Genomic DNA, 12773 nt, shown 5'->3' with positions numbered 1-12773 from the left:
CGGTGCAATGCGCAGAGGAAGGAGCGGACAAGATATTGCTGCATGATTTTATTACTATAAATATACAGTAAAAATGAACAGAAACTAGCCAATCAGAGTACATCAAATGATAGCACATGTAAGTCCAAGACAGGCCAGTCTGCATCCCGGCCTTCAAACAGAGCACTGGCACCAATACCAACGGGCGACAGGCCGGGGGTTGGCAGGTCGGGAGCAGGAAGGGGAGGGAGGGAGGGAGGCAGCCAGGCTGTGTGCGCGCGTGCCTGCACTTCTCTGTGTGCGCGCTGGCATTCGCGCGGGCTTGAGCACAGAGTGGGCAGCAGGGGAGGGCCGGGGAGGGCCAGGGAGGGCAGGGAGTCAAGTGGCTGGGAAAAGCTGGCCGAGAGCTGTGTCTAGGGCAGCGCTCTGCTCACAGGCTCAACTGGAAAGAAGACGAGTCCTCTACTGCTGGATTCTCTCCTGAGCACCCTGTGGGGCGAGCCACAGGGAGGGTGCTGGGGCGGGGGCCAGGGCTTTGCACACACAGGCCGGCTGGGCCACAGGGCTCTGTGGACTGCTGCCGGCTGCCCCAGAACCGTCCTTCCCAGGACAGCTCCTCAGGAAGTGGGCCGCGCTGCACCCCCCACCCCAGACCAGGACAGTGTTCCCACCTCAGAGAGCTGCACAGACCCAACCACCCAGCTCAAGGTCCCTGCTGGGCAGCTGTCACCCTGGGCCACCGGGGCTGGATGCCCCCTTTGCCTTGCTGTTGACCAGAAAGTTTTGCTTTAAAAAAAAAAAAAAAAAAAGATGAGGTCACCTTAGACGGGATTTGCCATGTGCGTCCCCCAGGCAGGTCCACTACAGGGACCCCAGACAGGACAAGTCAAAGAGAAACCAAGGGACACTTCAGTGGCCAAGAGGGAGCAGGGAAGCTGCTCAGATCCCTCCCTGGGGCAAGTGGGCAGCAGCTAGCCCAGCGGAAGCCCCTGCTCCTGCAGGGACCTGCCATGTGAGCAAAGCCACTTCAGAGAAGGCGCAGGGTCGAGAGAGGGACCACCGGTCTCTGTCTGCTGCCTCTGCCCCCGGGGGTAGACCCAGCCCCCAGCCCCCAGGGGGAGGGGGGAGCTGTGGGAGGCAGCCCGCCGCCCCCCACCCCCCCAGCCACCGGCCTGGACCAGGAAGGAGAAGCAGCAGCAGAGGGCGTGAGCAGCAAGAGCTGGGCTGCCAAGGACACAGGCGCACGTGGGGCAGGGGACAGGCACTGTTTCCTTCATTGACCATGACTCAGACCCACTTCCTTTCCTCCTCAGCCAACAAGGTCCCTATAATATCTCCTATGAAGATACCACCTCACCCACCAACACACTTTTCTTCGGAGAATTTGTGAGTTCTTGGGATGTCAAGTCCCCAGTAGCTAGGATGCTGCGAGAAGCTGGTCCAGGCTGCACGTGGGTGGTCAGGCCCCAGTCCCAGCCATTTAGCCAATGGGGCGTTTGGGGGAAACCCCAGAGCTCAGAGCCCAGAACAGAAAGCTGCCGTCCTTCATCTTGTACCATTTACAAATACATCGACTGTAGAAAAAGGAATTTGTCAGGGGACACAGTCCACTGTGCTCTTCAATCAAGGGTCGTGTGGCCCCTCAGAACCAGTGGCCACGCAGAGCGTGCAAGACAGGAGAGGCCAGGGGTCACGCTGGAATCCGGTGGCCCCTCGGCAAAGTCTGGGGAGCTAAGGGCTCCATGCTGCCAGCCTGGCCAGGCTCTCAGAGTGGGGTCAGCTCAGTGGCCCCAGGGTCAGGACTGGGGCCACTGAGCACAGGCCGGGGCGGGCCAGTGGTACGGAGGCTGTGGGGCGTCTCCATGGAGGTGGACCATCCTGCAGGCAGGAGCAGAGGGCGAAGCGGTCATGCGTGGCCGAGTCACCCACCTCACCCATCGGGCTCAGTTTCCACCAACCATGAGCCTCCCGCAGAGGGCAGGGCCACCCAGAGACCTGAAACTCCAGCCCCAGGAGAGTAAGCAGGGGCCTGTCTCTCTTAGAGCACATCCCAGGCAACAGCACCAGCTGATGCCCCAGAACAGAATGCAACGGGACGCCGTGGGCTCCCTCCTCCTGGGGTCTCCTCGCTCACCTCCTCCCTCGCCCAGGCCCCGCTTCCTGGGATCTGACCAGCCGCTGCCCTTCGCTACTGAATTACACCAGGACTCAGTCAAGCCCAGGCAGAGGGGGAGTGGACTTGGACCTGGGGGCATCTCTGTGCTCAGAGCAGCCCCTGGAGTCCTGCCCTGCCTTCTTCAGGGGCCTCTTCCGCCGTGATCACACTGTTGCCTCCCGATGCCATGAGGCGCTCTGTCCCTGGACCGAGTGAGCCCCCCAGGGGCCGGTGCTGGAGCTGTGACCCAGGCCTGCAGCAGCCAGTGACCAGCAGGACTGGCAGAGCCGCAGAGGCACTGGACACGGGCTCCACCGGACAGCCTTCAAATCACAAACCAAGGAGTGCGTCTGCCCCGTCACCCATGACACAGTCCCTGAGGTGGAAGAACTGATTTCTTAGGATCTGTGGCTTCGCGCGGGGCATCAGCTCTGCTATGCAGCCCGCAGGCAAAATACAGCTCCCTGGAGCTCAGCCTGACCCCTGTGCATTTTCTACTTCTGGAGGTTTTAGATTACAGCACTCAACATCCACTGACACGGAGACCAGGGCCGACTTTATAAAAGTGTTGGGCCCTACTTCAACAGAGGGAAAGATTCATTAGAAGAAACATTCAAGAAGAACAAGAAAGGTTTGTGCAAGGACATAAAGGCAGCTGTCAAAATGAGCGGACAGACCCGGAAGCTGAGGACAGCTGGCCAGGAGGAAGGCCGCACACCAGCCTGGGGCACATGTCCCCGCGGGGGCTGCCGGGCCCTCGCTGCAGGATGGGCCAGGAGTGCTGCTGGAGTGCTCCACCCCACACGCATCTGCGAAAGGTCGGGCCACCAAAGGCACCGGGTTCTCCCACCACCAGACTTCCCAGAGCTGCTACCGTCATGTGAAGAAGGGGAAGAAGGTCCTAATCGCATTCGCTTGTTTGCATGGTGGCACTCTTGGAACGACCTTCCATAAACAATCGTTTGGCAAGGTCACACAGGTAGAAGGCATCTCCCAATCAGGGTGGAGGTCAACCGCACATGGCCTCCTAATGGACTGATTTCAGCCTGTGCTGGTGTTCCGAAAGTTCCATACATAGCTGGGGGACAGGTTAGTCAGCAGCAACAAGGGGATCTCAGCAAGGGCTAAGTCACCATTCCTGGGGCCCTAAAGGCTAAAAAAGCCTGGCTGGGCCACCTAGTCCACACAGAAAATGCTCTGGCTCCGAAAGTAGGCCAATGTCAGACCCCCTGGGACCACCTCTTAGGGGCAAAGGTGTAGCACGTTTGTAGAGCTCTGGATTCAGAATCCAGGACCCCAGGGAAGACATGGATGTGGAGAAGGCCAGAAAAGGGCAAGGAACCCCCAGGGAAGAAGCAGGAGAGGGAGAGGCAGCTGGGGAGGTCCTCAGTCCGGCACTGTCAAGGATGCCCCTCAGAGCCACCCCACAACACGGATGAAGGCGATCACGTACCAGCTTACTCCTCTATACCAACAGAGCAGGAGTCAGGCCCCAGGGCTGTGCAGAGGAGGAGAGAGATGGAAGCTCAGTTAGCAAAGCACTCAGACAGACCAGCACATTCCGCAGCAAATGCACTGCTTTAGGACAAGATTCCCCGGGGGGGGGGGGGGGGGGGGGAACCGGACGAAACGCCCACACAGACTCGTGCTAAAACAAAGGAGAACAAAGCACTGGGCCACAGTCCAACGCAGAGGCACTCAGCCCAGGGAAGCACGCACAGGGCAGGGGCAGGGGCCAGGCGGGGCTCACCTCGAGGAAGGCGCCCACCTCGAGGAAGGCAGTGCCCTGGGGGCCCCCACCCTACAGGGCTGCCCGCGTCTAGCTTTCCGACATGGATTTGCCCGGCCTCCTTATCATCCCCCTATCAACACTATGCACACGAAGCTTCACTACATTGTGCCGTCCCTCTAGGGGACAGCTGTGCAGCTTCTGTAAAGAACGAAGACACCCGTGGGCACGTCCCCGTTCTTGAATACAGCCCGATGTGAAAGATGTTTAGCATCTCGGCTAAGCGAGAGCCAGCAGCAGGACAGAAGGTGCCGGCTCGGGAATAAAGGAAGACAGGTACATATATGCTTATAAAGGTGTGCACGTCTGTGAGGACCCCTGCCCGGCCCCCACGTGGGGGGCAGCCCCTGGGTACTCACGGCGCTGCTCAGGGCACAGCGTGCAGCGTGCACACCCCGGTGGGGCGCGGGCCCCAGAGCCGCAGCACCGCCCCGCCCCCCCTGCTGGCTCCTCACGCTCCGGGGCTGGATTCGGGCTTCTGATGCCCCAAACACGGATTTCAGCCTCTCCTTTACCACCTCCACAGCCAACTTGCCCCCCGCCCCATCTGTGGAGTTGAAGCAGGCCATGTCACCGGCCTGGGGTTGGGGGGTGAGAGAGCCACAGAGCCTGCTGTCACCTGTCCTGACCTGCAGACATCGCGGGGCAGGTGGCCGGCACTGCTGGGTGGGGTCAAGGTGTCCCTTCACCCACAGGATCACAACTCTCACTCATGCTTCTAGGAAGTCCCTCTCCGGGCTCTCCCCATCCCCCCAAGCTTGTAATTATAAGGAAATCCTTGAAGTTCCCTGAAAGAACTTACTGGAATTCTGTGTTACTCTATGGAACGCTGGTCCTAAACATGGCTTTCACCCATGGTTTCTCTTTGGGTAGGCGCATGAGTGCCGACGGCACTTACTACCCTGCCCTTCCTACCCCTGGTGACCATGCCACTCTCTGGGCTAACTGGACCCTCTGTCTGCACAGGCCACTGCTTGTCCAGATGCTGGTGCGGGCGGGACAAGACACCTCCAAACCAAAGCACATCGCAGCCAGGCCCGATGCACAGGTCGGGTCACCGAGAACTGGGGCAGGCGGGGGGCAAAGGTGCTTCCTAGCCATGTGGCAGGAGCCAGACTTTGAGGGCATCGTGGCTATTTGATTTTGGACCCTCAGATGGTATCTTAGCAGGCAGCAGGCACCAGTCTCTGAGAGCCCCCAACTCCTGTCCCCCATCTTTGGAGCCCGGAACTTAAAGCTGAGGATCTTGACCCAGAGGAGCAGAGAGCAGAGGAGTTGGGGGCAAGGGGCAGAGGCCTTTGGAAAAGGGGGGCAGAGAAGCAAGACCCCTCCCCCACTGCCCTTGGGGCCTGCAGGTGCCCGGCACCCCACCTGTCCACCCAGCCCTGGCCTGTGATGCACCACTTCACCTGGGCCCTGTGAGCGCTTGTCAGCCCCTCAGGCAGGTGGCAGAGGACTGGTGGCCAGCGTCAGGCCTGGGGCACGCAGGTGGCTTTCTGTGTGTCGCTCCCTGGGGCAGAGGCCCTGCTTTTGGGGCACCTGAACAGGGCCTGCTGGGCCCATGGGTGAAGTAGGTGTGGGAGATTCCAGTGGGGCTAGAGCTGCCTATTGGGCTCCGAGCAGAAGATGGATGGAAAGAAGGACCATGTCCTTGAACAAGAAGCCCTTCCTGCCTTCCAGATCCTGAGCTGGCTCCGGGTGTGAAGGGGCCTGACGCACAGGCCCTGCACCAGAGAGCAAGGGGCTGCAAGGGGGTGACTGTGGAGCCAGGGCCAGGCTGTGCTTTGGGGTCAAAAGAAGGAGTGTGAGTAGAGCCAGGGAGAGAGACCTGGGCTCCTGACAGGCCAGCCGCTCCCCGAGGAGTCAGACCAGATCCCCAGCTCCACAGGGACAGTCAGCGCAAGTTCCATGCGGACGGTGACAGTATACCACCCCCCCACACACACTGCCGAATGCTGTTACCTGGCAGGTAGATATCGGCTGGCAGGCGGGGCTGGCCATGGCTGCAGGGCTCAGGGCTGCCATCCTGCAGGACGTTCTCGATGGACGGCACTCGGCTCCCTGCAGAGGAAGGGGCAGGTCAGAGGCCCAGAGGCGGAAGGTGGCCACTGTTCCTCTGGTCAGGACCCCCAGGAGCCTGTCTTTCCTCCCTAAGGGCTCTGCAGCCATTTCTGCGGCCCAGACCCCACCCTGACTCCCTCCTCCGCCCTCTAGGCCTGAAAGGCCGATGTTTGCTTTTCTTTACTACCCTTCTCACCCCACCCCAGCCTGGGGCTTTTGTTTCTCATCAGAGAAACAGTACATACTCCTGTTCACAAAAACAAGAAGGTAACAGATTTGTCTCCTGCTTCTCCTTCCAGCTGGGCCACACAGTGGGGAGCTAGCAAGGCCCGTGTGGACGCCGCCTCTCGCACAGATCCCACTGCTGCCCAGAGTGTCCTCAGGGGGAGGTCCCTCTGGCAGAAGGGAGACCCGGGCCCTGGGACGGGCACAGTGGAGAGCCACCTGGTCTGGGCACACGCTCTGCCCAGGAAGGAAGGGATGTCGGGAGAGGGTCAGGCCCATCCTGAGGTCCAGGCCCATCCAGGCCTAAGAGGCAGGAAGTGAAGACACCCAGACTGGGCACCCTGCCCTGGGCGCCAACACTCACACCCAGACCCAAGGCCCCAGGCCCAGCAACCTGCAGGCGGACCCCACATGCTGAGGGCAGAGAGGCCCACAACCACTGGGAGGTCAATGCCTGTTAGTGGCAGCTGGGACTCAAGCCCCAGCAGGCTGAGCTATGCTAAACTCTCCACTCCAGAGAGCTGCAAGGCTCGCTCCGCGGACACAGGGACACGCAGAGGAGGGCCCTGGCTGAGCTGTGCACCTGCACCCGGTGGTCCAGCCTACGGCCTCAAGAGGGACCCTGGGTCCCTCCAGGCGGTGGCTGGGCAGCCCGTACAGGACACACATGAACAGCTGGCCCCGTGCAGAAAACCGGGAGCGGCCGAGGCTGTGCTCTGGGAGACGGTGCAGTAAGGAGCAGAGCTGGCACTCGCCCTGCCAAACCCCTGCAAGAGCGGCCCGGGAGTCCTCCGACAGCGAGGCCAGGGACACACTCCTCAAGTGGAGGGCTTACCTTGCTTCAGTGCCAACGCCTCGTCCGCCTCCTCCATTACGAAGCTCTAGGAAACAAGGACAAAGTGTGCCCGCAGCTCCGGAGCCGCGAGTGGGGAGCAGGCTGTGCGCGGCCGGGGGAGGGGGCGTGGGGCGAGCTGCGGCCGCCACTCCGGGACTTCCCGCACAGCCCCCGTCCCGGAAACAGGACACACCCCACAGATGAGGGAACCAGCTGAGGGTGCCATGTGAGCAAGTGCTGCAGGGGGGCCCGGGCACACCTCGCCCCCGGTCTGGAGGCCGCCCACAGGCAGTGGGGACAGGGTGACAGAAGGGCCTCACCTCGGGGGAGCTGCTGAGCGCCAGCCCCGCCCCACTCAGCGGGGGAGGGGCGTCCGAGGCCTGGGACAGCTTCTCCTCATCCTCTTCATGGATGGGGGACGACGGAGACCGCAGGGTGCTGGGGACAGAGAAGATGGGAGTGGAGGACGTGTCGATGATAAACACCAACCCACCAAAGCCAACGCCACCCGTGGGTGAGACGGCACAGCCGGCAGAGCGCCCGGGGGAGGCGTGTGCGCCCACAGAGCGCCCACCAGCAGGCCCGGCGGCCGGACGGACTCGGAGGCATGGGCCTGACCCTAGCTCTGTGTTTCCAGGAGGAGGAGAGCATCACAACAGTAAACCACTGGAGTGGGGGGCGGGGGCAGCAGGGGAGACCCCCATGCTGCTTCTTTTTTTTTTTTTTAATTTTTTTTTTTAAAGATTTTGTTTATTTATTTTGAGAGAGAGAATGAGATAGAGCATGAGAGGGGGGAGGGTCAGAGGGCGAAGCAGGCTCCCTGCTGAGCAGGGAGCCCGATGCGGGACTCCATCCCGGGACTCCAGGATCATGACCTGAGCCGAAGGCAGTGGCCCAACCAACTGAGCCACCCAGGCGCCCCGACCCCCATGCTTCTTTCTGGATCTGGAGTGACCCGGCCACGTGTGCAAGTCCCCGGGGCCGTGGCTGGTTTTACACAGCTTCCAACTTTACTTAAGAAAATAGCACAGGTGATGGAACCAGAGGGTATTATGCTGAGCGAAATAAGTCAGCCAGAGAAAGACAATTATCGTCTGATCTCACTTCCGTGTGGAATTTAAAAAACAAAACAGAGGATCACAGGGGAAGGGAGGGAAAAATAAGATAAAATCAGAGAGGGAGACAAACCGTAAGAGACTCTTAATCACAGGGAACAAACCGAGGGCTGTTGGGGGGGAGGGGGTGGGGGTGGAGTAACTGGGTGACGGGCATGAAGGAGGGCCCGTGATGCAACGAGCGCATCACGTGTTGTATGCAACTGATGAATCACTGAGCTCTACCTCTGAAACTGATAATACACTCCACATTAACTTGAATTTTAATTAAAAAATAAAATTAAAAAAAAAAACAGCATGTGTGAGAAGAGACTGTGTCTCGCATGTGTCCAGGGGAAGCATGACTGGACTCTCGGCTTGTTGGGCATAACAAGGGTGACGACATGCGCCTGGTTTCGTGGCGGCCCGGGTTTGGTGCCACGGCTGCTCACCCAGGATGTGCCCATGTGACAGCCCCCAGAAAGTCCTGGGACCCTGAGACTCAAGGGGCTCCCACTGTGTCCTGTGTGGCCTGGGACAGGGAGGGACGCTGGGCACCTGTGGCCTCCACCAGTGCATCTTTCCGGCTGCTTTGCTCTCTCTCCTTTGCTGTAACCAACCTTAGCCCTAACCTAACCTGCTACTGGTTTTGTGAGTCACTCTGGTGGATCACCCAACAAAACGTTCTAACCTAAAGCCTCAAATACACCTGCTTTGCACTTTTTAAAAAATATTTATTTATTTAGAGTGAGAGCGTGCATTCAAGCAGGGGGATGGGCAGAGGGAGAGCGAGAATCTCAAAGCAGACTCCTCGATGAGCATGGAGCCCAATCCCAGGATCCCGAGATCGCGACCTGAGCCGAAGTCAGACGATGAACTAATTGAGCTACCCAGGCGGCCCCCTGCTTTGCACCTCTTTCATGATACCGCATGCTTCCCTGACCCCCGCCACAGAACAGGCGGCTGGGTTCCCACATACCATCCCCCAAAGGGAATCCTGGCACCAGCCTCACCTGTCAGGGGATTTGCTCCTCGGCTTGCCCTTCTGGTGGCTGCTTTCCAGGATTCGATCGATCCCAGAGAGTGGACAGCTGGCCTGGGACAGGCCATCCGAGACTCCTGAGTAGGTGATCTCTTCATAAAGGGGGGCTGAAGGGATGGCCGGGGAGATGGCCCGAAGGCCGTTGAGCGCCTCAAGCAGGGAGATGGGCTCATAGCCAGGTGGGATGCTGTCAGAGCTCTGTGGGGACAAGAGCAGGTAAGGGACGGGCTGGCCACACTCCCTGCCCACTACCCTGGGCCACAAAGCCCGAGACGCTGGCCTTGTGCCCCAGGGATGTTCTACTCCCCAGAACCTGCCTTCTGGCCATCTCTTGTCCACTCCACCTTCCAGGGACCTAAACCCCCCTCCCTCAGAGGGGCGCCAAGAACGCCACAGCAGCACCAGGCACCCCCCAGGGCTCCCTCGGCCATCAGCTGCAGCACGCAGCCTGGGATGCCCGAGTGGCCCGCTCTGTGCCCAGATGAAGGAAGACAGGGCAGCTAGAAAAGCCTCCCCACCCCTGGTCTCGGCCAGCCCCTACCTGGCTTTCTGTTCCTGCCTGGCAAGGGTGGAGAGTGAGGGATCAGAGAGAGCAAGGAGGCTCAGGAGCAGGTGGAGAGCAAAGCCATGCCAAAGGCGGGAGAGGCCAGTGGAGCTGCGTATGTTCTAGACCAGGGAGGGCCTGGCCCCTCAGGGAACTTTGCCCCACAAAGGCATCTGGCCCAACTCGAGATCCTCTGTGTGCCTGGAACAAGCGTCCACTGGAGGCGACGCGTGTTCCAGGTGGTTCTAACGGGCACCCCTGGTTCAGAACCAGTCTTTCCCCTTGCTGGGAGTGGAGCAAATCAACAGACTGAGTCTTGCTTTAGGGTTAGGGTGGGGAGATGCCCAGGTGCCGGGAGATGTTAGGCCCCCAGGCCGCTGTGCAGGTGGGACAGCCACCTGCCTCACTCTCACTATACAAGGCCAAGGGCAAATGCCCAGCGGTGTTCCCAGTGTGAAGCCCCCGCCCGCCTGACTGCTCTGCCGGGAGGAAGGGAGAGCTGCCTTTCTGGGCGACGATGGGACAGCCCTGGGGACCAGGGGAAGGCAGAAGGGCCAGGGTAGGGGTTCCCTGCCCTCAGCGAGCACCTCCTGAGTCCCCTGGGCCCCTGGACCCGTGACGCCCTGCATTTGCTCCCAACCTGCCTTCCACTTAAAGGCCAGTAATTACTGTGAACCTCCTTGCCCTCCAAAAGGAAAAACCTCCATCTCCGGGTTGGGCCTCCAGGGACTTCCACCTAAGTTCTGCCAAAGGGCCACGGGGGTCAGGAGAGGCTCCAGGCAGAGGTCCCCACCTGCTCCCCAAGATGCAGGGAAAATGCCAGAAAACCAAGTTCTTGGCCCAAAGAGCTACCATCCAAGGGGAAGAGAGCAGGGGATGCGGGACAAGCAGCAAGCGCGAGGAAGACGGTTTTTGCAAAAACTAGCAGCAAGGGAGCTCCACCTCCAACGTCATTCCACTGCCAGCAAGAAAAAAAAGGGAAACGAGGCCACTGGGGACCACGGGCAGAAGCAGAGCTGGCAAGAAGGGGCGGCCCGAGGCCGGTGCTGCTGCCGCTTGGCAGCGAGGAGCCGAGACACTGGCTTTTTGCCGACAGACCTTGAGCTTTGCTTGTTCCACAAAACTCCCTTCCTGGGCAGGGACGCCGGGACTGGGGAGAGTGGATTGGACAGATTAAATTAGCCAAACACGTTAGCCTGGGGTGAAAATGACTTCCCATACTTGTCATTGGTTGAATCATTAGGGTGCGGGGCAAAGATGTGGCCATAGGGCCAAACACACTTACTGTTTCCCTTTTAGGTTTCTTGCTGGCCAGTGAGGCGGGGTGCGCCTTTGATTTTTTAAAGGGACACTGTCAAGATAAAAATCATACGTTTTACAACTGCCACCCCCCAAACGGAACTGGAGCTGGCGGGCTGGGGGGGGGGTCTTTCAGGTTTGCTGGTCTCTAGGTGTGCTGTGAGCCTGTGCTTGGCAAACGTAACCTGCACGTGAAGTCGGGGGACCCGGCCAAGTACAGATTCTGCAGGGACCTAGGCCTGGACATCTACACCAGGAGTTCTGCCGCTGGGAGAGCCCATCCCTGTCCCACTGCCCACCCACGGTCTGGGTCACCCCGAGAAGCAGGTCCTGGTCAGCACAAGTATGAGGTTGGCCAGGCGCTCCCCACAAGTGGGCTCAGCTGGGCACAGGAAGGGGACACTCCACCCCGTACCTCTGTGAGGCTCAGCACTGCCTCATAAACTTATCACCAATGTCCAACTCCTAGAGGAAAGCTGGGGAGAAAAATCAACCGCAGATCACCCCCACTCCTCAATGACTGTAACGGTCTCATGGAAGAAAATTTGGGTTCTCTGTGGCACTATGTGGAAATTGCTCATACAGGGAACGTGGCAGAGAACAAGAGCCCATTTATTTGGCTCTCTTTACCCTCCGGAGGGGAAGTCACAGGAGCATATAAAGCTTACAACCCAAACCCCAGTGTGCCCAGTAGTGTGAGCGGCATCTTGGCTCTCTCAGGGTAAGAGTGAAAGTCAGCCGGACGCTCAGACTCCAGGGCAGGGCCTGGGAGGGGCACAGACAAGCAACAGGAAAATCCACCATCCATCCCCGAGCCCCCATCCCTCGGAACAGTGACTTCTCTCCCAGGAACAAATCACATCTCAGGGCTACTCCAATCTCTACTAAAACTGCACTGCTGGGGAAAATATTCAGTGTTCCTAAGTCAAGCCCAACATTAAAGTCGCCGGAGGGCTGTTTCGGAAATAGTAAACCCTGATGCCGACAGGGGTCCAGCAGGCAAACACCCGGTCTGGCCGGCCCAGGAAGAGTGGGGGTGATGGAGGCCCCACCTCCAAGCAGCCTTGTGTCTGCTCCAGCTGCAAGACCACAGCTTCAAGTTTTGAAAGAGAAGCCAGAAATCGGAGTCTTAAGGAAAATGTCCAGACTTTTAAACACTGGCCCAATATTCAGATCACAGTAGAGGCCAAACACATGACACCCACTGGCCCAGCGCAGAAGCCCATCTTGTGGGTGCACAAGCCACAGGGTCTGGGTCCTTTTCCTCTAAGAATCACTGAGTCCCAGCAACGGATCCCCTGGCTGACAACTGCTGCGGCCGGCTGGGGCCTGGGAGCTCCAGACCTGGGCCTACCCCCCTGCCCGTCCCGCCCGCCCACGCCAGCCTCCCCTTCCTGCCCCATCCCTGTCTCGTCCTATCTCTCTGCCAATGTCTCAGTACCTGCGTTTCTACTCTCATCCCCGTCTGTGTCTCTCTCCATGTCTCTGTGACTTTGTGTCTCTGCCCATCTCTCTCCATGTCTTTCTCTGTCTCTGCCTATCTTTCTGGGTCTCATCGTCTCTCTCCGTCTATCTCTTCAGCCAGAGAGCCATCTCTCTCCCCGAAGCCTGAGCCCATCTTCCCTCATCTGCCTGCAAGCTCTACCTCCCGGTTTCCCAGGAAGCTAGCGAGGTGGATGGCTGCCAAGGTGCCCTCCTATGTCCAGGCTGGGCACCACCTCCAGGTGAGCAGAGAACGTGGGGGGTGGGG

The 12773-nt window shown here is 59.6% G+C and overlaps 1 protein-coding gene across 5 annotated transcripts in view; it reads right to left on the bottom strand.

Moving 5' to 3' along the window:
* Positions 1 to 35: 35 nt before the first annotated feature.
* The window catches only part of MGRN1 (mahogunin ring finger 1), a 55107-nt gene continuing 42369 nt past the window's right edge, over positions 36 to 12773 (bottom strand). For 2 of the 5 annotated variants that reach the window (XM_035022185.1, XM_035022186.1), the window contains exons 12-17: positions 11010 to 11075; positions 9152 to 9378; positions 7365 to 7482; positions 7045 to 7090; positions 5886 to 5984; positions 36 to 1857 (exon numbers count right to left, since the gene is read on the bottom strand). In XM_035022185.1, the coding sequence (XP_034878076.1) occupies positions 1745 to 1857; positions 5886 to 5984; positions 7045 to 7090; positions 7365 to 7482; positions 9152 to 9378; positions 11010 to 11075 (669 nt within the window). In that variant the 3' untranslated portion in view covers positions 36 to 1744. Of the gene's footprint in view, positions 3633 to 5885; positions 5985 to 7044; positions 7091 to 7364; positions 7483 to 9151; positions 9379 to 11009; positions 11076 to 12773 lie in introns of all 5 variants that reach the window. The other 3 variants (XM_035022188.1, XM_035022187.1, XM_035022189.1) reach the window with 3 other exon arrangements.

The sequence above is a fragment of the Mirounga leonina genome, unplaced genomic scaffold (genome assembly GCF_011800145.1).
Source record: "Mirounga leonina isolate KUSES-001 unplaced genomic scaffold, KU_Mleo_1.0 Mir_175, whole genome shotgun sequence".
Classification (NCBI taxonomy): Eukaryota; Metazoa; Chordata; class Mammalia; order Carnivora; family Phocidae; genus Mirounga; species Mirounga leonina.
The sequence above is the reverse complement of the archived record's forward strand: the minus strand, read 5'-3'. Positions and strand labels throughout refer to the sequence as shown.